Source organism: Talpa europaea, assembly GCF_964194135.1.
Source record: "Talpa europaea genome assembly, chromosome: 6".
NCBI lineage: Eukaryota > Metazoa > Chordata > Mammalia > Eulipotyphla > Talpidae > Talpa > Talpa europaea.
In genome coordinates this window covers 58,573,350-58,596,465 of record NC_140072.1, presented here as the reverse complement: position 1 = coordinate 58,596,465, position 23,116 = coordinate 58,573,350, and the positions used below count along the sequence as shown (strand labels likewise).

Here is a 23,116-nt window from a genome sequence, read left to right as displayed (position 1 = left end):
AGTCTGATATTTCCAGGTCCTTGGTAGGAGGTGAAGGGTGACTGTAAGCTGGCATCCAGCAATGAGAATATGGGGCATGTGACAGGAACACAATAGGTCAAGGGAGCCCAGTTAGGGCAGAGTCCTCTTTGAACAACAATACAAGGCTCAATGGTAAAACATGTAAATAGAGGAATAAGTCTGGATATAATTAAAGGCCATGGAAGATTTTTTAATGCCATATGAAATTCTGGTACTTGAAAGTATACATGAAGAAAGGTTGGAAATCACAGACCCGAAAGGAGATAGAAGAAAGAATCAAAAGCAAGGGGACAAGAGGTTGTTTCAATGTATCATTGATAGGAATGAAGGAAGAGCAAAAACTTGTTGATAGAACGACGTTTTGAAATAGAGAGGGGAGCTGAGGAAACTCTCAGAGATGACCTCGACCCTTACAGTAGGAAGTAGTCATCTGTTGATAAAAATCATGAGTTCCATCTGCTTACTTTGGGCCAAGACCTGTGCCAAGTGGTTTACACGTATTAACTTGTTTAATGTCCACAATACTTCCACAGAGTAGGGACCACTATTAGTTTAACAACGAGGAAACTGAGACTCAAGGAAATTGTGTGCGTTCCCATGACGAAAGAAGCAGGAAATGAAGAACTGGTTTCTAATGGGGTGAATACAGCAGGATGAAGGTGGAGTTGACTTAGTTCAGCTATATTGGGAATGTTCTGTGAATCAACAAAAGAAGAATAAAGGGATTGAGCCAGCAGACTTTTCCCAACAAGGAGAGGAATACAGACACCAGGGACTGGTGAGCGTGGAGCTCTGCGCCGGGAGACAGTGTGTTTCCAGGGCACTGGTGAACTTGTTAGGCAAGAAGAAAGGGCAGGCTCAGAGGGACCCCCAGCACATGATTAGATAGCTGTGGAGATAGGGAAGGAAAAAGTTGTCCTGGGTGGGAGTTACCCTGAAGACAAGATGTGGAGACCTGGACCTAATCCAGGGACAGGCAGAGCTCATGTGAGAAACAAAGCCCAGCTACACAATGGTTAGGGGGGTCTGAATTCAAATTTGACTTCAGCATTCTGTTAGGAGATTCATTTTGCTTTCAAATGCTTGTGTGCTGTCAGCGACGTGGGTGTGACAGCCTGACTGAAGGGTGGCAATTCAAGTGAGCCTCGGTTCAGCATCAAGTGCTGTCAACACAGCCAGGGGGCAGTGGCCAGAACGGCACTCACACTGGCCAGGAAAATTCAGGAAGTGCCAACTCCCTGCACACTGGCTGGGAGGACAGGGCCTGGGGGTTTCCAGGGGTCTGAGTGCAAGGACCCTATGATGGGGAGGTCAGTGCGAACACGCCCCCTCCTCCTCTATGGAAGAATGCCCAGCAGCTTCCGGCCGCTGCTGCAGCAGCATGGGACTCACTCTGAGCCCTAAGAGCAAGGCGTTATTTTCTTCTCTCACTTGGTAGATACTAACTCCCACGCAGGAAAAAGGAAGCACATTTTGTCAGATGCTGCGGCCACTTCCTCTTCCGAAGGCTCCAGCCAATCTTTCGCTTTGCAGAACTGAGGGGCCAACACCTGCGGTGGGACTGCCTGTGCGCTGCTCTGCTGATTGGTGCCGGGTTTCCCTGCTCCACCTGCCCTTGGTGGGTGCAGGCCCCCTGCATCACTCTGCAGGCCACTGGGGTTTTCTGATATACATCTGGACCCCTGAGTCGGCACTGGCTGGGGCCCCATCCGCTTCTCAGCCCCCTTGGGGGTTCCTCTTCGCTCTCTGCCCATTCTTTGCACACTGCTTCATGTCCCTCAGCCAGCCTGCCTGTCTGTTTTTCTCCTTAGCACGGTCAAGGAGTGTGATGACCGGCGAGCAGATGGCGGCCTGTCATCCATCTGCTACCCCCAACCCACTGGAAAGGCCGATCAAGATGGGCTGGCTGAAGAAGCAGAGGTCCTTCGTGAAGAACTGGCAGCAGAGATACTTTGTGCTGAGAGCACAGCAGCTCTACTACTACAAGGATGAAGAGGACACAAAGCCACAGGTACCCACCAGGCTATTTGTCCCCCTTACCAGGGCTCTCCTTTCCAGGCTCACAGCAGGCAGGTGTAGAGACCATAAAGGCAGTGAGTGTATAGACTCACTGGAGCCTTCATGCTAGGACTGGACACTCATCCACTGGAGAGAAAGAGGTCGCTCTGTTCTTTGTTAGATCCATAAATGGAGTACAAAGATGAGAGTGACCATCTTCCACAAAGGCCTGAGATAAGCACAGTGGAGTTCCCCTAGATAAGGCTGTAAATTAAGGCTGAGGGCTGGACTTCGTGGTGATGCAGAGTATGAGGGTTCAGAGAGAATGGATTTGGGTTCAGGAACATTGTCTTTAGGCTTTCACGTATTTGAAATAAATACATATTGGTTGAGTAGCTATTATGCACCAGACACTGTTCCAGGTATTTGAAATAAATCAGCAAGTAAAATAGATTAAAACACCTGCCATATGAAACTTAGAAGATAGGGTGGAAGATCGAAAATAAACACAATAAAAAGAATAGAGTTTGTTATAATATGACTAGTTCTATGAGGAAAAAATAGAATGGGCTAAGTGGGTTCAAGAATTGGGAAGAGTGCTGCAATTTTTAAAAGACTGACCTCCTGAATAGGAGGAGATTTGAGCAAAGGCAAAGGAGGAAAGATAACAAGCCAGGCAGGTCTTTGGGGAAGAGCCAGGGCAGAAGGAACAGCCAGTACAGAGGCCCAGGGGTGGAGCATGTCTGATGTGTTTAGGGAATAACAAGATGGTCAATGTGGAGGCAGAGCTAGGAATGAAAGAATTACATGAGGTCAAATACGGGATGGTGGGTGGCTTGGTCAGGGCACAGATTACAAAGGGCATTATAGGCTCCCATGAGGAGTTGGGTAGTTACACTGAGGACAGTGGGGAGGATAGCATGGTCCTTAGAAGAGAAGGAACACATTCTTTGACTTTTATTGTAAAAAGATGAGCATGTTCAAAAATAGATTCATGGTCAAGGGAAGGAGGTAATATAGGTAAGAGGTTATGATGCTTAGAATCTCAGTGGGAATTATGGGCTGAAGGAAAATGATCAGACTCTGAATATATTTTGAAAGTAGGACAAACAGGATTTCCTGATGGAGTGGATGGGGCTAGAGAAGCCTTTCACCCCAAATCTTGGGCAGAGGTTTCTTCTTCCCACTTCATTGAGTCTTCAAGGTCAGTGCGGTGTGGGAGACTTAGAAGGGTTGCTGTCAACAATGACTGTGGAATTCCAGGTGCAAAGTGGATGTCTCGGGGCCACCAGGTGGAAGAGGGCTAGCACAGAAGGAACTTAGTAGAGAAAACAGACTTTGGAACCTTCTGTAACCAGGAAAAAAGCCCCTAAGAAGGGTGAGAATGTTGGGAGGATGACAGGCTATGGAAGGAAATGAACAGGTTGTTTTGGAAGAGGACTGTTTTCTTTAAGGGCAGGCTTGAGGGACTGTGACACATCAGCAGCACCTGGTTAACCAAACCCTTCATTGAAGGGCTGGGGTGTTAGTGAATGTCACTAAAGAGACGGGAGAACCCACCACAGACCGGTTTTTGCCCAGTCTCCTGTGCAAGCATGGTAACCAGACTTCCTTCACTTTATGTATAAACCAGGCACTATGAGGGTCAAGCAGGGCAAGACTTGGGTGACTGGTGCTTTTCTAGCAGATGCAGGAAATATTCCCATCTGCAGAAAGTAAGGGAGATGGCAATAATGCTTTCATGTTCCCAAACAATGGAAAGGGCAACTTGGTGGGCTTTACTTTCATGCAGCATTGAGGGTGAGAGATACATTAAGTTTAAGCTTGTGTTCTTTTCCTGCCTCGACTGCTGTTTGACCATGTAATTTTAAAATTTTTCTGGACCCAACTTTCTTCTTTTGTAAAATGGGACAATAATACCTGTCTTGTGTTTGTCACAGGATCAAATAATAGGAAGCATGTGTTAAAAAAAAAAAACTGTTTATAAAAGCATAAGCTGATAAAGTATAAAATAAATTATTGAAGGCCGTAGCTTTTCTCCCTTAATTCACAGGACTCAAAGTCCTGTCAGGATTAAATTCTTCTAGGATAATTAGGCAAAGCTTCTAGGATGACAGGTATGTTTATTTTTAGGAAATCTATTAATATGTCAAATCAATAGGTTGAGATCAATAAGTCAAATGAGAAAAACCACACAATCCCTAAAGATATGGCTGAAAAAGGCATTTGATAAAATCCAATACTCATTTTAGATTCAAAAAATTAAAACTTTTAAGAATAAAATTTCTTAAAACGATCAAATATTTTCACTTTATATGTTTATGTATATTTTGATTACAAAATATACATGTATTCATAGTAGGAAATTTGGAAGATACAGAAAAGCACAAAGTGGAAAATAAAAATGATCCCATCGGTGTGGTAACTTTAGCTTTTTTCATACATATATATTTAAAAACTCTTCTCAGAGAAAAATTACTATAATAATATTCTGTGATTTAAAAATCAACAATGTCATGATTAATGTCTCTTATTATTAAATATTCTCCTACAGTGGCAAACCAGTGTCCATACCTGTTATATGGATATTCTATAATTTTTAACCTACTGGAAACTAGTTGAGAATTTGGGCTGAAGTTTTTGTATTATACAAACAGGAGTTAAGTGAACTTTCTTATAGACTTCATACATTCATAATTGTCTTATTACAAGAAAGTGTTCTTATCATACTATCATTTAACATTATTTTGAGATTCCTAGGTAGCTCACATATCTGTAAATAAAGTGAAAGTTAAATACATGAGTTAAATTCTTGGGGAAAAATAAAGGTATGTTTCCATGGTATCTTTCACATTATTCATGTGTCTGGTGAATTAAAGACTTAAATTGTAAAAAGTCAGTTCATATAAGAACGTAGAAGAAAATGTGGTTCTCTGCATAATCTCCAGGAGGCAGATGGGGTTTTCTTTAAATCAGATTTTATAGATTTACCATTTGTTTACAAAACTATGATTTTTAGGACAGTGTAACATGGGACATGTGTATGTGTGTGTGCTTCACTCCCCACCACCCAATTTCTTTTTTGTTTTTAAGATTGATTTATTCATGCATATAAGAACAAGTGTACAGGCCAGATGTGTGGGAGGGTGAGAGGATTCACCAGAGACAGGGCGGGGGAAAAGAACAGGCAGACAAACTGAAATACACTGCTGAGGGGAGCAGCGAGTGAGGCTGGAGAGGTCTGCCGCGCCATGTGGGAATCTCCTTGGCTGGCCTGGATCGAACCCCCGCTGCAGAAGCTGCGGACAGCTTCACAGCTCTGTGCTCAGCCTCCTGCGCCACCAGGGGAGGCCCCCCACCACTCAATTTCCACTGCCATTGCACTTACCAAATTGACCCACTCCACCCATGCTCCCACCCCCTTCCCTTCCCTTCTGATAATCATATTTTTCAAGAGGCAGGAGCCATATTTTTGTTGGAGGCAGGAGCTTTAAGCATTACAACAAAGATAGCACAAGGAAAAGACTAATTTAATAGGATAAATAAAAATATGTCTACCTTAAAAAACAACATAAGAAAGTGGGAAGGCAAATAATAAACAGACAAAACTTTGCATGACACGTGGTAAACAAAACATTTAGTTAAATCATTCTTTCAACTCTACAATTTAACTCCAACCAGCTCAACAGAAGAGTGGTGGCCAAATGACACAAATGGCATCTTATCAAAAAAATGTAATGGCCAATACACATTTATTAAGAAGTTTTATCTCAGCATAAAGACATGCAATGTAAGCCAATGAGACACCACTGTCTCCTTATCAAATTGGCAAAGATTTTTCCAGATGTTTGAGTGTGATAAGGAGAAGGGAGCAGGGCTTCTTATACAAAGCTGGTGGAAATCAAAATTCACACTTCTGGAGAGTAATATATGCCTTTGTCAGACTCTTCGACTCTGTGTTTCTAATTCTGGGTTTTAATAAGTGTATGATGAAGATTAGCATAGATAAATTAATCATGCTATTTATAATAATGATGTGAAAGCCATACCCAGGTAGGGGTTAAGTTTTATCAGGGGTCTTTTCTATATTTATACAGTGGGTACAAAGCTTTTTGAAATGGAAAGATATCCAGAAACTGTTTGGTAAAACAAAAACCGAAAAGTGCAGTTTACAACAGAGGATTATGTATGTACTAATCCCATTGTTGAGGGGGAAAAAACATAAATTTGTATTTATGGGAAAGACTTGAAAAATGCAGAGATATTAACAGTAGCTATATCTGAATATATTTTTTTATTTTTCTTTTTTTTCAAATTTTCTTATAACTGAAATATAGCTTAGTTGTAACTTTTGAAAGAATACATACATTCTATTTCTAAAACCCACCCCCCCCAAAAGAAACACCTCAATAAGTTTGGAGCAATCACATGAAAAAGATCCTCATCTACATTGATGATGTGTGTGTAAGTTTGTGAAACTTCTAGAAAGTTGGCCGGATTTCCAAGGGCCAAAAGACACACATACACAACTAAAAGACCCATAAAATATAACTTTACACCCATCCTTCTGGTTTTAAGAGACTATCTAAAAGAAATAATAAAATATATGCAATTCTATTAATAATGGGGAGCATTGGACCTATTGTCCAACAAAGGAGATGAGGAAAAAAATAATGGAACCCTGTATGACAGGCCCCTGGGCATGTAGTTCCGGGAAACTGGGGGCTCTGTGCAAGATGGTCTGTGCATTTTCTTCACTGAGATTTTAGAAAGGTCTGTGCAGCTTTGACAGCACAATGTTCTGGAAACCTATCACCTAGTTTCTATAACTCATTCGGATAGTTTCCTCTCGGGGAGATTGTTTAAAACAGAATCCCCGCACACTGTCCCGAAGTCTCTGCTATGGTGATTGTTTTAGAGACTCAGCTTGGCCGTACCTTCGTCTCATCTCTCCCCCCTTTCTGTGAAGTCACCACAGGTAGTTGTGTTTCCATGGTACTAGCAAATATTTAACAAGCAGTTTTCTGGTGGGGGAGCAGATGTGGATGTAGCATTTGCCAATTTATGTGGTGTTATTCCTTCCCCTGGCCCCACAGTAGATTCTGGCTATCAAAGAGACGTCACTGAACACAGAGCTGAGGAGATGTGCAGGAGCACAGTGCTATATAGTATTTCCAGCACACAGACAGAATAGACATCAATAACCAGAAGAACAGAAATAATAGTAAACAATAGTAAATAACTAAGAAGTAATGAATTTTGAGGATTATTACCTTTATTTTTAATGTTTCACTGTAAGTTTATATAATCCAACTTTTTTATTATATATATTTTCTACATCATTTTTCATTTTTGTACAATGTATGCATTTTCATCTTGGTTATAGTCCCCATAAAATTCCTACCACTTTGTTTGGATCCTACTCCCCGCCCTGTAGTGTGTCTCTGGTTTATAGTTGCCTGTTGATTTTGATTTTTATTTTATTATAATCCGTCTTTATCCTGATCCCTTTTCTGGGTCTTCTAAATTCCTACTATGAGTGAGACCATCCAGTATTTTTCTTTTTCTTTCTGGCTTACATAATCCAACCTTTTAATAATGACTGTGTTTAACAATTAACTCACAAAATTCCTGAAAATATGAAAGTTCATTCTCCTGAGTCAATATAAGTTGGCTCTAGCACACTACTGCCACAATTGCTCCCTGCTTCATTGGACTCCAGCACATGGCTCCCCTCCTCCCCCCTTTGTACAGAGTCCACCCTAATAAACTTGTAAAGTTGGTGAATGTTGACCATGAGCCACTTGGCCCTTCCTTGTCTGGGACAATTCCTCTTTCCCCATCAGTGTCCCCACCCCAGCCCCACTATCTCTTCTACTTCTCAATCTTCCTCTCTTCCACTCTGTTCATTCACAATGGTTGTGCTCAAAATTTGGAAAGGGTTTGCAATTTGCCATTGATGGGTTGGTATGAATCAGTTTAACATTGACGGTTATTTCTTCTGCAAGTAAGCAGAACTTGTAAGTGAAGTTTTTCTTGGAATTCTGGAATCCTACTGACTGAGATTTAAATTATAACTTTCCTGTTAACTAGCTTTATGATCTTTGACTAGCTTATTCATCTCTCTGAGACTTACTTCCTCACCAGCCAATAGGAAAAAAGTCCATATTGTCCCTCAAAACGTTCTCTCTCTCTCTTTTTTTTAAGATTTATTTTTATTTATACAAGAACCAGAGTACAGGCCAGATGCGTGGGAGGGTCAGAGGATTCACCAGAGACAGAGTGGGGAACAGAACAGGCAGACTGACGAAATACACTGCTGAGGGGAGCAGTGAGCGAGACAGGAGAGGTCTGCCGCACCATGTGAGATTCTCGCCAGCCAAGCAGCCGGGATCAAACCCACACTGCGGACAGCTTCACATTGCCGTGCTCAACTGCCTGCGCCACCAGGGAGGCCCTCGCCAGTTCGATCCCCGGCCGCTGGGCGAGGGTCCCACATGGCGCACAGACCTCTCCTGCCCCCCGCTGCTCCCCTCAGCAGTGTATTTTGTCACTCTGCCTGTTCTGTTCCCCGCTCTGGCTCTGGTGAATTCTCTCACCCTCCCGCGCTTCTGACTGTGACCCAGTGCTTATTTTATTTATTATAAAATAAATAAATCTTTAAAAAAAAAACAAAGTTCTTAAGGCATTTAGCACAGAACCTGGCACCTGGTAACTACCCAGTAAATAAATATATAAATTGTATTTACATGTTTATTTTATTTTTACTATTTTTGGAAGAAATGACTTGGGGTATCAAATAATAGTTTTTAGAGGCACTTAGGAGAGGCAGGCATGTCCTCAGTGTCATGTTCCTTGTCTTCCTAATAAGCAAGATTCCCCCTGTCTGACACTGACATGGCCTTTTTTCTCCCCTCCCCTCACTTGCTCCTCACCTACCTTCTCGTCTTCCTCTTTTTCCTCTTCCTGTTCTTGTTCCTCTTCTCTTAGTTCTCCTTCTTCCTCATTCCTCTCTTTTACTTCTACTCCTTTGGCACTCAGTCCCAGCCATTTTGATTTCCATACCGTGAAGAAACAGTCATTCAGGCTCCTGAGCTAAACCTTAAGGCACTTTTGCCTTTATTACTGCTCTCTTGCCAGTCCTTTCCTTCCATACTTTGTTCTGTAGTAAAGGCACACATACTTATTCAGCTAAGAATCAGACATGCTGCTTTTGACAGCCAGCACCATATAAACCAAGTAGTGTACCTGAATAACCATGAACTTTCCTGCAGTCACGCAGACTGGCAAAGTAATAAATCTTGTATGTTCTTGACATAGAACTGTCCTGGGGATCTAATGATATATTGCACATGAATGTGTGCTGTGGGCCTCCCCTGGTGGCGCAGCAGTTGAGCGCTGGGCTGCAAAGCTGCCCGCAGCCTCTGCAGCGCCGGTTCAATCCCCGGCCGCTGGCGAGGGTCCCACATGGTGCACAGACTTCTCCTGTCATGCTCGCTGCTCCCCTCAGCAGTGTACTTCGTCGGTCTGCCTGTTCTGTTCCCTGCTCTGGCTCTGGTGAATTCTCTCACCCTCCCACGCTTCCTACTGTACCCAATGCGTGTATAAATAAATAAATAAAACTTAAAAAAAAAAAAAAGGAATGTGTGCTGAATTGACAGAGCACTGAGCATACATTTGGTGGAAGTGACTCATTTTTCTGATAACGTATTTATTCATAAGTGGCAGATATCCTACAACACCCTCTCTCCCCATTTTGGATCTGTGCTCCCTCTCCTCCTTACTCCCAGGGGGACATTAAACTGAACGGTCCCCACTACCTCAGCTGGGATGGTGAGAAGACAAACTGGAAACCCTCTTCTGAGGTGAATTACCACTCTGCCACTTACTAGTTCTGTGACATTGGGTAAATTCTAGAACCTTTCTAATGCCCAATTCCCTCCCCTTATACACATCATAATTACATGTTGCTTGGAGGATTGCTGGAAGGACTAAATGAACAATCTATTCAAGGTGCTTAACCAATGGGCAGACCCCTGGAAAGTATTTCCCAGTACTTGCTGCTACTAAGCAACCCCAGGCCCTTGAATGGCCCTTTAATGGTTGTCAACAGCTGCCCTGGAAGCCCAGCCAGCACTGTGGTCCACAGGCCCAGCATTGCCTTCACAAAGATCAGGTATCTGTTTTGGCCAGGTGTCTGGCCCTTGGAAAAGTGGAAGAGGCAAGTGTTGTGATGGTACCCTGTCAGGACCTCATCCTTTTCTCTCTAGACACCTTGCTTGTTCTCAGGTAGCTATTATTTAATCCCATGGAGGCCTGCATAGAAGGACCCCATTCAAAGCTGAGAGGCTAGTTTTCCGTGTTCCTCTCCACTCCTCTCCTCCCCCACCCTCTCATCATCCTATCTGTTCTTCAACTTAATATTATTCATAGTTCATAGATGATAAAATTACTGCTAATCTTAAACACTTGACTTTTGGTATTCCAGGGTTGCATGTATCTGCCAGGAAGTACGATCAAGGAGATTGCAACAAACCCAGAAGAGGCTGGGAAGTTTGTCTTTGAGATCACTCCAGGTAGGTGATAAAAGGTGGAGGCAGAGATGGATTACATTTCCAGTTTACTTCTGGAAACTTGAAGTTAGTAAGTCTGTCAGCTAACCAACCAACCAACCTAGGGAAAGCACACACTAGTTCTGCCTTTGGTTAACAAACCTACACTAGTTGATTAGCTATCATCATGTGAACTTAGTGGGTGTGCATTCAGTCCAAGCTCATAGGCATTTCAGAGGGCCCGCTTGGAGCCTGATGTTGCACTAGGCACTGGGACTCTGAGCTGAAGAGTACATCATCCTGCTAACTAAAAGATCACAGTCTAAAAGGTGAAAGGAACATTTGCTTAAAGCTAAAATATGAATTGAGGGGCCTCCCTGGTGGCACAGCGGTTGAGCGCTGGGTTGCGAAGCTGCCTGCAGCCTCTGCAGTGCCGGTTCGATCCCCGGCCACTGGGTGAGGGTCCCACATGGCACGCAGACCTCTCCTGCCGCCCGCTGCTCCCCTCAGCAGTGTACTTCGGTCCTTCTGCCTGCTCTGCTCCCCGCTCTGGCTCTGGTGAATTCTCTCACCCTCCCGCGCTTCTGACTGTACCCAGTGCTTGTATAAATAAATCTTTAAAAAAAAACTTAAAAATAATTTTAAAAATGAAATATGAATTGAGCCAACTGAAATTGCCATTTTGGTAGGTCAAAATTGATCAGCAATCAAAAGTTTCAGGTGGTTCAGCATGTCCTAGGAGAAATGAAAGTTTAGACTCCTTTAGTATGTGTTAGGTACTGTCATTTACCTACTGCACACATGGCTAGCACACTGGGGAGCAGTTCTTCCCAGTCAAAAGTTACAGTCCTTGAACACATATATCTCAAGGATAGTGCATTTGTGTTTCTGGTAATCTTCTCCCAGACTACTTCTCCCCATCTCTTTCTCCTTTGCAACCCCAGAACCGCACATCTGACTGGGGAACCAGACTGCTGACACAGCAGGGGAGGCCACCAGTTCCTTGAGTACCCCTTCCCTTACCACTCACACAAAGCACCTGTATGCTTAAGAAAGCTGATGGAGAAGGCAACAAAGCAGAGAGGTTAGACATGCCTAGCCTGGAGCCAGCCTGCCCTACCGCTTCTTATTCAGCCCAACTAGTAATCAAATGTCACCAGGCTATTTAATTTCTCCCTGCCTCAGTTTCTATATCTGTAAAATGGGGATACTGATGATCATAGTGAGGATTAAGGAATATATGTGAATATTTTGGCATTGGCCTGGTCTATAGTTACTGCCATGTAAGTATTTGATATCTCAGGGATAACTGGAGGAAATTATAATGTAGAAACCAGTCCTAAAACTGGCTGTAACCATTTATAGACAACAAAGAAAAATTTATTTTTAAATTGCGCTCTTTTATCCAAAGGTTCATCCATCTCTCTTCCTCTTCAAGGAAGAGCCTATTTTTTTGGTCTCTCCTCGCTAGGAAAGCTCTACTCCTTTCACATAAGGATTCTTCCATCTGCAAGTTCCCATTCCCAGCACAAATCATGGGACAAAACCACCCATGCTACCACATGTCTGAGAACCTGAATTTTCAATCTTACCCTGCTGAAAGCTGCAGTGGCAAATTTACTGTGGTCTTTACACCAGAAGTCCATTTCCCTCAAAGATTGTTGTGTTGGTTGGGGTAAGATAAAGATTTTTCCTCTCATATTGCTCACACTTGCAGGGACTGCTGGAGGAAATCTTGGAAAGTGTCACACACACACACATACACACACACACATATGCAGACACAAAGGATGTCTCATAAGGACAAGCTTTCTCAAGCAAGAGTCAGGTAGGGAACCATTTCCTAAATACACTTTCATCTCTCAACGCTTCACCAACCAAAGTGAGACAACCCTTTCTGTTATGATGTAAAGAATTTTCAGTTCCTCTTTTTGTCATGCTCTTGTGCAAGATGATTCTTGTACAAAGTTGGTAGAAAAAGTGTCCTTTCTACTCAGGGCCCCCTCTCTGTGATCACCAGTTTTAGTTTCATAAAGGCCACAGAAACTTTCATTATAGTTAGTGTTTGCCTTTATTTGGGGGCAGCCAGGCCTTAGGACAAGCTTCCTTCTTCCTGTCTGCCTTTGACAGGGTGACTATCTGTTCTTCTCCTACTCAGAGGGAGTCACTTTGGATGGGGGGTTATTCTTTCTATTGCATATGCTGCATTTATTGTCATAAAAACTGATGAAATGTTGTCATTCATTCATACAGAAAATCTTCTGAGCACCCGCCATGAACTAAGGCACTAGTTTAGGAACTTGGAAGCCAGCAAAGAATACAACAGCATGCATGCAGCTTACAGTCTGATTGAGGGAGACTGACAACAGACCAAATATATGAGTATATTGTAGTCTTTATGATGAGATAATTGCTATGGAAAACATTGAAGCAAAGAAAGAAAAACTGCTGGCTGAATGAGGACAGTGGGGATTGATTTGTCATTTAAAGTGGAGTGGGCAGAGTAGGCATTACTGATGTGAGGGAGTGAACTAAGTACATGTATGGAGGAAGAACATTCCAAAAAGAGGAACAGTCAGTGCAGAGTCTGAAAGCCTATTTCACACACTCAGGTGACATCAAGGAGGCCAATTAGAATGGAGCGATGCAGGAGAAAAGAGGAGGGGAATGGATGAGTGTGAGCCCAGATTATACAGGCACTATTAGGAAATTTAGTTTTTATGGTGGAAGGATGAGAAGCTATTGGAAGGTCTTAACTTATGACTTAAAATGGTCTGAATTATGTTTTAAAGCTCTTTTTTAGTTGAGAATTAAAAGGAGAAAGGACAGAGAGCAAGGAGACCAATGAGGAGACAGCTATAAAAATCCAGGTCAAAGATAGTAACAAATGGGTGAGAAATAAACCAATTTCTGGACACATTTTGAAGGTGTTAGAGGATTTCATTCAGTCCTCTAATGGATTGGATGTGAGAAAGAGAAGTCAAAGTTGATGCTGAGGTTTTTGTCCAAACAAGGAAGATAGTTTTGCTGAATTTTGTGCATGGTGCAAGTTTTATGAGGAAAGATCAGGGCTTTAATTTCAGACATATTAAGTAGTTACCTCAATTTTAATGATAAGTAAGCTAGTTTTCAGTCTGATTTCAGGCTATTTCTGTGATAGAAGTAAGGGTAGGATTTAAGGCACTTAGAATAGAGACTGTCCAGTCAATTTGGAGACAGGATCAGATGCTAAGAAAGGTTCCATGAGAATGTGACAAGGACGTCTTTCAGATTGTTCATGTGACAACTGAAGAGTCTGCCAGGGATCAAGGTGAACTATTAAGGCAAGGTAGGGAAGGACACTTGACACATTTTGGCCAAGGTCAAATTTGCAGCAATGTGGGTTAGTGGGAACCCTACTGCGTTTGTCAGTAATTTATTGAGGACCAATGGGCATGTCCTTTCATGTTTGGGCTTCAGTTGCATTGTCTGTAGAGTTATCTGTTATTATCTAGAAAGGGTCCTAGAGCCCTGTTTTATTTCAAAGGGAGACCGAGATTCTTAGCAAATTCTTTGATTCTCTCCTGAGCACTTTGTACTTAACCATTTTACTTCTGGAAATACGCAGGGTCTCAGGATGTTCCCGAATGGCCAGGGCTTTCATGGACTTATATTCAGGGCTTATATTCATGATGGAATATAAGATGGATTTAGAATCAGGTTATCCCAAAGAGTAAAAATTTGAGGCTCAGTGATATTAAGATAGATTCAAGAGACAAGAACCAAAGGGAAATTGTAAGTGTTTTGTTGCCTTGAAAAAAAATATGTTTGGGCACAACTGGGTTGCTATATCAGGCTCCTTTTCCGGGAAATGTCCTGACATTGTGAGAATAGGGTGATGGCTATAGAGGCACTTCGAAATTTAATAGTATCTTTTAATTGAAAAGTATTGCTTTTATTTTCTTATTCTTCCTAAGGCCTATGTTTGATATTCTTTTTCTCCTTCTCTTCTCCCTCCCTATTTTTCTGTCGCTTTCTGTCATTCTTTCTCTTGATCTCCTCCCAACCTTTTTATTTACTCTCCCCTTTTGTCCATCTGAGAACAGCAACCTATGGGAAACTACATATGTTCATCTGTAATCTTGTGTTTAAAGTGAAAATGTTATCATAACAAACTTCATTTGTCCATCAAGTATATATTGAGAACCTAGCTACCCTTTGCAACATCTTGTGCAGGCAGGAGGCCAGTAATCCTGAACAGGAAGCATCAGTTTCTGAGAAAGGTATACACACGTGTTCATGCTCTCTCCCACCTGAGATGCCTCTCCCCTCACCACTCCCACAGCTGAATGAGTTGGGGAGGGGGCTTGGGAAAGTATCCCTGATTGGAGGGCCTATTGAAGTCTTTAAACTTGTATAGGTTCATGCTGACTCTAACACTGACACTCCCCTTGAACTTCCTCTTCCTTTTCAGTAGAAAATAGCTTCTGTCTTCCACAGGAATAGCTCTCAGCCAAATCATCCCTGTTTGTAAACCACTGTGTTCAGTGGTTTGTCTTCATAGCTAGGGTTTCAGCAAAAACACTGAGAATGCATCAACATACAGTTCCACTGAGCTTAAGCAGAGAATTTTTTTTTTAACTTCTTCTGGGGGAAACCATTATTTTTTTCTTTTTCTTTATTTTTTTTTTTTTACATCATTGTTCATTTTTAAACAATTTTTTTCTCCCTCCCCCCCTCCCACCACCGTCACCTCTCAGGTGTAGTCCCCATAGAATTTCCTTCACCAATGCAGATAAAGTTTTCGAGTTGTTTGACTGGTGGTTTCATTGACCCAAAGAAGCAATTCAAGTTCAGTTTCCCTTGCTTTGGCTCCTTTACCATTCAGAGACCTTCATTAGTGTTGTTTCTTCCTCCAGCCTCATGGGAGCAGAATCGTATGGGACAGGACTCCTATATCCTCATGGCCAGCTCCCAGGCAGAGATGGAAGAATGGGTTAAATTCCTTAGGAGAGTCGCTGGCACACCCTCTGGAGGTAAGGACCCCTGCAGACTTCCTGGGCAGGTGTCTGTGAGTTCTGGGGGGTGGGGACATGGGAGGAAGTATCTGGAGACATGAACCCTCCTTGAACAGTGGCCAGAGGAGACCAGAAGACAATTCTGAGATCTTGCCCATTGTAAGCCTTTAGTTCCCCTTCTCGGGTCCTCTCAAAGAGTCCACTTTACATTAGCTGAAAGGGCTGCAAGTCCTTCGTTCTCACTGGCAAATGTGTATGATGTCCTGAAGCAGAACTTTCTCCTCTCTGGGCCTCAGTGCTCTCCTCTGTAAAACGAATGTGTTGGTCCAGCTGTCCCCATTCTCACAGCACAAACATTCTGCAGCACTGGTGGGGTGGGAGTTGGGGGATGTTGATGACAAGAGCTATGGTGAAAGCTATGTGAGACTGATCAGTCCAAAAAATTAAAGCCACTTTTCAGAAGAGGGCTTGTCAGACCGGGGGGAGGGTCAGGCAGTGCATCTAGAGATTTACAGCAAGGTTGTGGCATTTTTCTGGGTTACATGACTCAAGTATTTGAGCAGTCTGGCCTGGGGATCCTGGTGATATGTCTACACAGGGGCGGAGCTGCTTGCCAAATATCAATGTGAAAAAACGTCTGAACTGTACACTAGGTGAACACAGTATGTGTTTTCCCTTTCATAAAAATATGAAAGAACTGACATGGGTGCAACACACATGACCATTTTCCTTCAACTTTGTAGGAACACACATATTTGTGTAAGCCCCTGCCTGGCTGCGTAAGAGAGAATTACTTCTCTACTGGGCTGCCCATTTTTTTGGAAATCATTTAGGTTGGCTTTAGCATCTCATATTTATTTAACTGACTATTTCTTTAAAAAATTATGAGCCCCATAAGAGTTTTGTGGAAATTTGAACAAAAACAGGAAAATATCACCCTTAAAACCACCAGAGGTATTTTTATGTTTTCCTTGCAGCCAGTGTTCACATAGGCATACTTTTCTACCAGAACGACGAACTTAGGATATATGCAATTAAATACCTTTTGTTTCATAGCTTAAGGGTTTCCCCGTGTAGCTATATAATCCTCATTGATGCAGTTCCAGGATTATTTGGTTACAAGAAATAAAAATTACCTCCAATGGTGTTAAGCAACCAAGAAGGATTTACTGGGTAGGTGCAGTAGTTACTCAAAGAACCCAAGGGCAGAACAGCCAAGAGATCAAGGGCTAAGAACCGGACCATTAACATTGACCTTACCCTGTAGTTCCTCCAGGACTCTGAAGATTTATTTTTCTTTTCTCTGCATGTCTGCCTGTTTTTGTCTAGTTAGGAGCCCCCTCGTGCTCTCAACTGGTACTATAGTCCCAAATTCTACAGTACCAGCCCCAGTTTTCCTGTACTCTCCCTTGAGTACCACGGGGGCTGAGCTCAGTCTCCACTGAGAAAACTCCTGAGAAATCCTGAGAAAGAGCATCTACTTGGCTCAGCTGGAGTCAGGAGTGCACCTATAGATCCAGGAACTGGGACAGGGAGGCAGTCCTTAGCCTGTGATCAGCCCAATGGGTGCTGCAAAAAAAAAGAGGCAACCTGGCCAGAGCAACCAGGCTCAAGTGTGTCAGTCACAGCCATCCTAAACAGCGGCATATTTCTGCAAGAGTAGCACCTTTCATGAGCCATTCCCTGTTCCCAAACACCCTACATTTTACCTACTCAGACAGAGATGAGGGGTTTCTCTACTAAAGCTCTGTGGCATGCTATTCAGCGCACATAGTCTTGGCTATGGGCTTCCTCGTTGCCCTAGAATGAGACTGGGAGCCACGCTGACATTTTCTGCATTCCCCTATGTATCGCTCTAGGCTGTTGGCATTGCCTCGGGGACGTCGCCTGCTCACACACCTGCTGTCCATGCACCGATGCACTGTGATAGGCATTTAAGCCCTGTGTGGTGCTTGCTCAGCCGGGCCATGGCTACATTATGGAAATGCACATGGGGATTTCACCCTCACCCCACCTCCAGGCCACCACTCTGAGAAGCAAGTCAAGCATAAGTCCTGTAGGCAGCGGAAAGTCCAAGCAAGGAGAGATAAGAGTACAGCACTATTTATTTAGTCAAAGAGTGGGGTTTGGCTCTGATGTGGCATTGCAGATGTTGTTAAAGCCTCTCATCGAGCCACAATCATAGATCTCAGGATGAGAAGACATTTTAAGATAGCAAGGAGTCCGTCTTGGGCCGCAGGGCTGGTCAGACATTTGCTCTTCCTGTTTGTAAGTCAGGAAACTTGTATCCCAAGGAAGTAAATGATTTGTCCAAGGGACCCAGAAGTTGAGGGGTCAGGCCAGGTCTCTCCGTAGGTGGCTGTCTTCCAGCACAGCGTGGGACTATATTTGTAAAGTGTCTCATCCTGGGTCTACTGGATTGGCAGGGCACACCTCCTCCAACATTATGAAGTCACTAAGATAACTGAAACTTTCTATGGCTTTCTCCACCCAGAATCTGCCCACTGCTCACCACCTTCACTTCTACCACCCTGCCTGAGGGCCATCCTTTCTTGTCTGAATTGCAGCATTTGTCCTTAAACTCATCCCCAAGGTTTCATTCTTACCTTCTTATAGTCTGTTTACAACAGAGCAGTCAGAGAAAACTCTTTTCTGCTTGGCACTTTCCAATAACTTCCTTTCTCTTTCATAGGGAAAGTCAAATTGACTTCTAGCACAGAGCGCCCCATCCCCATTACCTCTGTGATGTTGTTTTCTAGAATCTTCTCCACATTCATTTTACTCTAGCTTCACCAGCCTCTTTGATCTTCCCCAAACCTTCCAGAAACATTGCTGCTGCTGCCGGGCACTTGCACTTGCCATTTCCTCTGCTTGGAATCCTTCCCCCACCCCCCAGCCCCGCCCCCAGGTAGCTACATGGCTTGGTCTCTTACTCTCTTCAGATCTTTGCCCAAACATCACCTCAGTGAGCCTCCCTCCCCCCCAATAATTCCATCTAACACTGAGCCCCTACTCCCCCTCCCACCCCATCCTTCCTGTCTTCTCTCCTGCTTCTCTTTTCTCCTAAGCATTTGCCCCTTCTAACATACTAAATTTTTACTTGTTTATTCATAGTTGATCTTCCCTCACTAGAATGAAAGCTTCAGTCTACCTGGAAGGATTTTTTTCCTGTTTGTTTCAGTGCTGTATCTCAAAACCTAAACAATGCATGACTGGAGGCACTAAGAAATGCCCTCCTCTTTCCATGGTGCCACTCCCTTCGCTCTCTGCTTGATTAAAGGTCAGCTTATCTGAGAAAGTAAATGGGGTGCTCCCAATAGCATTATCTCCTTTCAAGCTCTTTAATGGTGTGCTTGCATGAAGTTTTTTTTTTTTTTAAGATTTATTTATTTATGTATACAAGAACTGGGGTAGAGGCCAGAGGTGTATGTGTGTGTGTGGGGGGGGGGGGGTGGAGTAAGAGGATTCATCAGAGACAGAGTTGGGAACAGAACAGACAGATCGACGGAAATACACTGCTGAGGGGAGCAGACGGCGTGTCAGGAGAAGTCTGCTGTGCCATGTGGGTAGCTCCCTGGCCAGGGTTCGAACTCGTGCTGCAGTGGCTATGGATAGCTTCATAGGTTGTGTCTTAACCCCTTGCACCACCAGGGAGGCCCTTAGGTGAAGTTCTTAATGACTCATGGGCCTTCTTAGAGAAGCTGATAGAAGCTATGGAAACTTTCCTCAAAAAAATATCTATACAGAAGTTCTGTGTTGAACTGCAGGAGATTTTCTGACCCCAGTAGTCCATCTTTACCCCTGAGGTAATGGACCTCTACTTTAAGACTTTGAAGTCAATCTAGAAACAGTTCTGCAGAGCTAAAGCCTGTCTCCTTTTCTCCCTTGAGAGAGAGAAATGACCCCACAGCACACCCAACTTCCTCCTTTGGCTCCTCCTGCTTCATGGCTGACTCTGAACATTCCTCCCACCTTGTGTGATTCTGGGACCAAATTCATGTCTGTGTGTGTTTTGCAGGGGGAACACTCCCCCACCTGTATAAGCAATTCAAGGACACCAGCTACTTGTGATTCACAACTTAGCTCAAGTCTACCCAGAGATAGCTTCCGATTCCACTGATTGAAGGCTCAGTCCCACAAAGCTGCCCCCTCCCATGCACATCCATCAGACCAGCCAGAAGATCCCTTGTGCTTCCCACCAATGGTTTTAGATTGGTGGTTTCAACAATTCCCTCCTTGGATTTGATAATTTGATAGAGCAGCTCGTAGCAGTTAGGAAACCAATTTACGTACTAGATTACTGGTTTGTTATAAAAGGCTTATCTTTGGAATAGCCTCTCAGAAGAGAGGGATGGGGCAAGGCATGGAGAAAGTGTGCAGAGTTTCCAAGCCCTTGCCAAACCTGCTTCTCTCTCCATATCTCCATGTGCTCATCAAAGGGAAGCTCTCTGAACCCCGTCCTTTCGGGTTTTATGAAGGCTTCATCTCGTAGGCCTGCCTGATTAAATCACAGGCCATAGTGATTGATTTATCCTCTAGCCCCTCTTTCTTCCCTGGAGGTCAGGGAGGGGCAGAGCATTCCAACCCTCTAATCAATCACAAGATTGCTTCTGCTGGCAGAGCCCTGTCCCTAGGTGCTTTCAAAATTCACCTCATTCACATAACAAAAGCTACCATGATATCTTTCATCATGGGCAATTCCAAGAGTTTTAGGAGCTCTGTGCCAGGAATAGGTTTTAGACCAAATATGTACTTCTTATTATAAATCATGCTATCTCTCTCATCTTGGAGAGTAGTACCTTGGTGTTCCAGTCTTTTCCTTTGCAGCCAGCCAATTTATCCCCTTTTTTCCCCATTACCCTCTCCTAAGAGTCTGGTAGAAATTTTTAGACTAACTCTTTTCCCCCAGAAGACCTGGATGTATTTCTGGATTTTCCCAATTAAAATAGGAGCACGGGAGGAAAGGCACTCACATCTCCGCTCCTAGCAACTTGTTCCCACACTCACAGCTGCCCATGTTCTCGAGGCCACACCCTCCTTTTAGTAGAGGGCGCTGCCTTTCCTGAGTCCCCACTTGAAACCTGGTCCCTGGGAGCAGGCAGTCCGTGTTACAAAGTGTTCCTCGGCGGAGACCTGCTTTAGCCCTTCTGGAGGCCCGCCATCTGAGGTTTTTCTCCGTCTATTGTTGGGGAGTAACTCTGAATGAAATTGTAAGGCCCTGGGGCAGGTCCCACCTTTTCAACATCTTTGTTTGTTTGCCAACACTAAGCAGAGAGTATAAAAATATTGCGTTGTTATCCGCCTTGGGTTCCTTCCCTTCGTCTCACTTCTTAAGTTCTCTGCATTCTTTAGAACATGATTTCACAATGCCCAGTACAGTTTAGCCTGTGCTTTTTCTGTGAGTCATTGTTACTCTGTTTGTTATGGCTCTTTCTCTCTGGCTAAACTGGACATTCAAAGGGATGATTTTTACCTGTTTTCATTCATTTTCTTGTCTCTCTTCCCCCGAAGTTGCCAACACCAGACAGATAGATACCTATGTATTCACTCACTCTACAAATATTTCTTGAGCATGTGCCATGATCCAGCACAGTGCTAAAACTGGGGGTACAACAGTGAAAAAAAAGTTACCAGAAAGAAAGAAAAGACAAATTCCTTTCTGTCAAGTAGCTCACAGTCTAGAGGAAGACACAGACATTTAGCAAAAATCATGAAGAAAACCATAAAATTACAACTGTGAAAAGTACCTGCCATGTGGGGGAAAATATATCAAGAAGTTCAGGGAAGGCTCCCCTGAACTTGTGATGATTAAGCTGAATTTGAAGGAGTAGTAGAGGCGAAGTAGGCAGAGAAGGGGGAAGAGGAACAGTATCTCGGTCAGGAGAATAGCATGTGCAAAGTTCCTGTGACAGAAAGGAGAACAAATTCTGGAGTCAGAGGAAGGTGGAAACAGTAGAGTCGCCTTGTTCAAGTTGCTGATCTTCCTCCTAAAGTGGCTTAGACAAGGATGGTGGTGGTGGTGACAGAGAGAAGTAAACAGGCTTGTGAATGTTTAGGAGGTAACATTGCCACAGGAGTGAATTCAACATAGAAAGATAATGAAGTGTCAAAGATGAGTTCTCACTTTCTGACCTGTGAGTGAGTGGAGGGATGAACACTTGGTGGGCAGCATCACACAACCCAGATCCCTTCCTGGCAACCCTGCCCTGATCCTGTCCATCCCCTGCTGTGGTGCTGAGAGTCCATTTCAAGTCTCCTGGGCATGCCTGGTAGTGTTGCTGCACTATTTGCTAAATCTTCTCAAAGGGAGGGGGGAAATCATCTCAGTTTACCCAAGAACCCACCTCCACGATCATTCTCTCTGAAGGCTTGACTGAGCCACTTGCAACTGAAAGCGTTTTCCAGGGAAGGGTGGGCTGGCTTCATCAACGCTAAGTGAAATCCTGTGTTCCTGCCAGAAGCTTTGATATATGGAGCAATGCTGGTAAGGGCTGTGTGTGGGATTTAAAAAAAAAAAAAATTAACCCACCTCCATGGTATCCATTGAATGGCAGTTGACAATTAGCTGTTAAGTAAAAGGAGGCACTTATTTTTATTGCGGGTCCTGACAGCTTTATGTTCACTCTTTAAAAGCCAAGAGTCATGTGTGTAAAGGTGATTGGGGAGGGGAAGCGGTGTGGGAAGAGGGAAGAGAGGGCCACGGGCAGGTGCCGACAGATCCCATGGTTTCCATGCCGGAGCCAGAACTCGAGCTGTATTTACAAGCATGAGCTGATCTGAAGGCAAGAGAGGAGGGTGCTTCCAGCTGGGGGAGAAGAAAAGGCCTGAGGCTGGCCCAGCAGAGGCTGCTCTCCTCGGCCCACCATGCCGCATGTTCCCAGGATGCGGCGGTGGGAACTGGGCTGTGACTTTCCTGCCCTAGCACTGCTCTTTTGCTGGAATTTCAGAAGGAAAACCCCCAAGCTCCAAAAGAAAGGTATTTATTCCCTATTTTTTATTCAATTCTTCCTCTAAAAGACACTTTATCCAGTACCCTCCTCCACTCTCCTGTCAGGGATGGGGACGCTCCTGGAACTGAGTCCCTGGGAAGCAGGCGCCAGTGCAAGGTTGGCAGCCCCAGCGGGGAGGAGAGGGCAGGCCATCTAGGTGGCCAGGCTGGATGTGAGCAGAGTGTCCATGGGCTCTTATCCTGATGGAGGAGGATTAACATTCCCAGTCTAGAAATCAATCAAAGCTAGCCCTCTAAGGAGAAAGGACCACTCCATACTCTGGAGTGGACCAACAGGGTCTCATCCTACATGAGAGAGCACCCTGGTTTGCTTCAGTTTGTCTAGGATCGGTTTGTCACACTTTGAAAAAGGAGGTGACAGTGAATCCTTTCCATTTTCATTTCCTCAAACCAATCTAGTGTCCTGGGGTTTTGTAGCCAGTCTGGGGAGGGGACTTAGGAAGGAAACGGTAGAGGATGGCATGTGAGCAGAGTCTGGGCAGCTCCCTACCCCTTTCCACACCCCTTGAGTCTTGATGTCTTGAATGTTGCCTAAATAA

General features: G+C 44.0%; 1 protein-coding gene across 4 annotated transcripts in view; it reads left to right on the top strand.

The window, feature by feature from the left end:
- Positions 1-23,116, top strand: part of ARHGAP25 (Rho GTPase activating protein 25) — a gene marked incomplete at both ends in the record, with an annotated part of 74,851 nt that overhangs the window by 29,851 nt on the left and 21,884 nt on the right. For 3 of the 4 annotated variants that reach the window (XM_084235558.1, XM_084235560.1, XM_084235559.1), the window contains 3 exons: positions 1,833-2,032; positions 10,508-10,595; positions 15,470-15,586. In XM_084235558.1, the coding sequence (XP_084091684.1) occupies positions 1,833-2,032; positions 10,508-10,595; positions 15,470-15,586 (405 nt within the window). The remainder of the gene's footprint in view (positions 1-1,832; positions 2,033-10,507; positions 10,596-15,469; positions 15,587-23,116) is intronic. The other variant, XM_084235561.1, reaches the window with a different exon arrangement.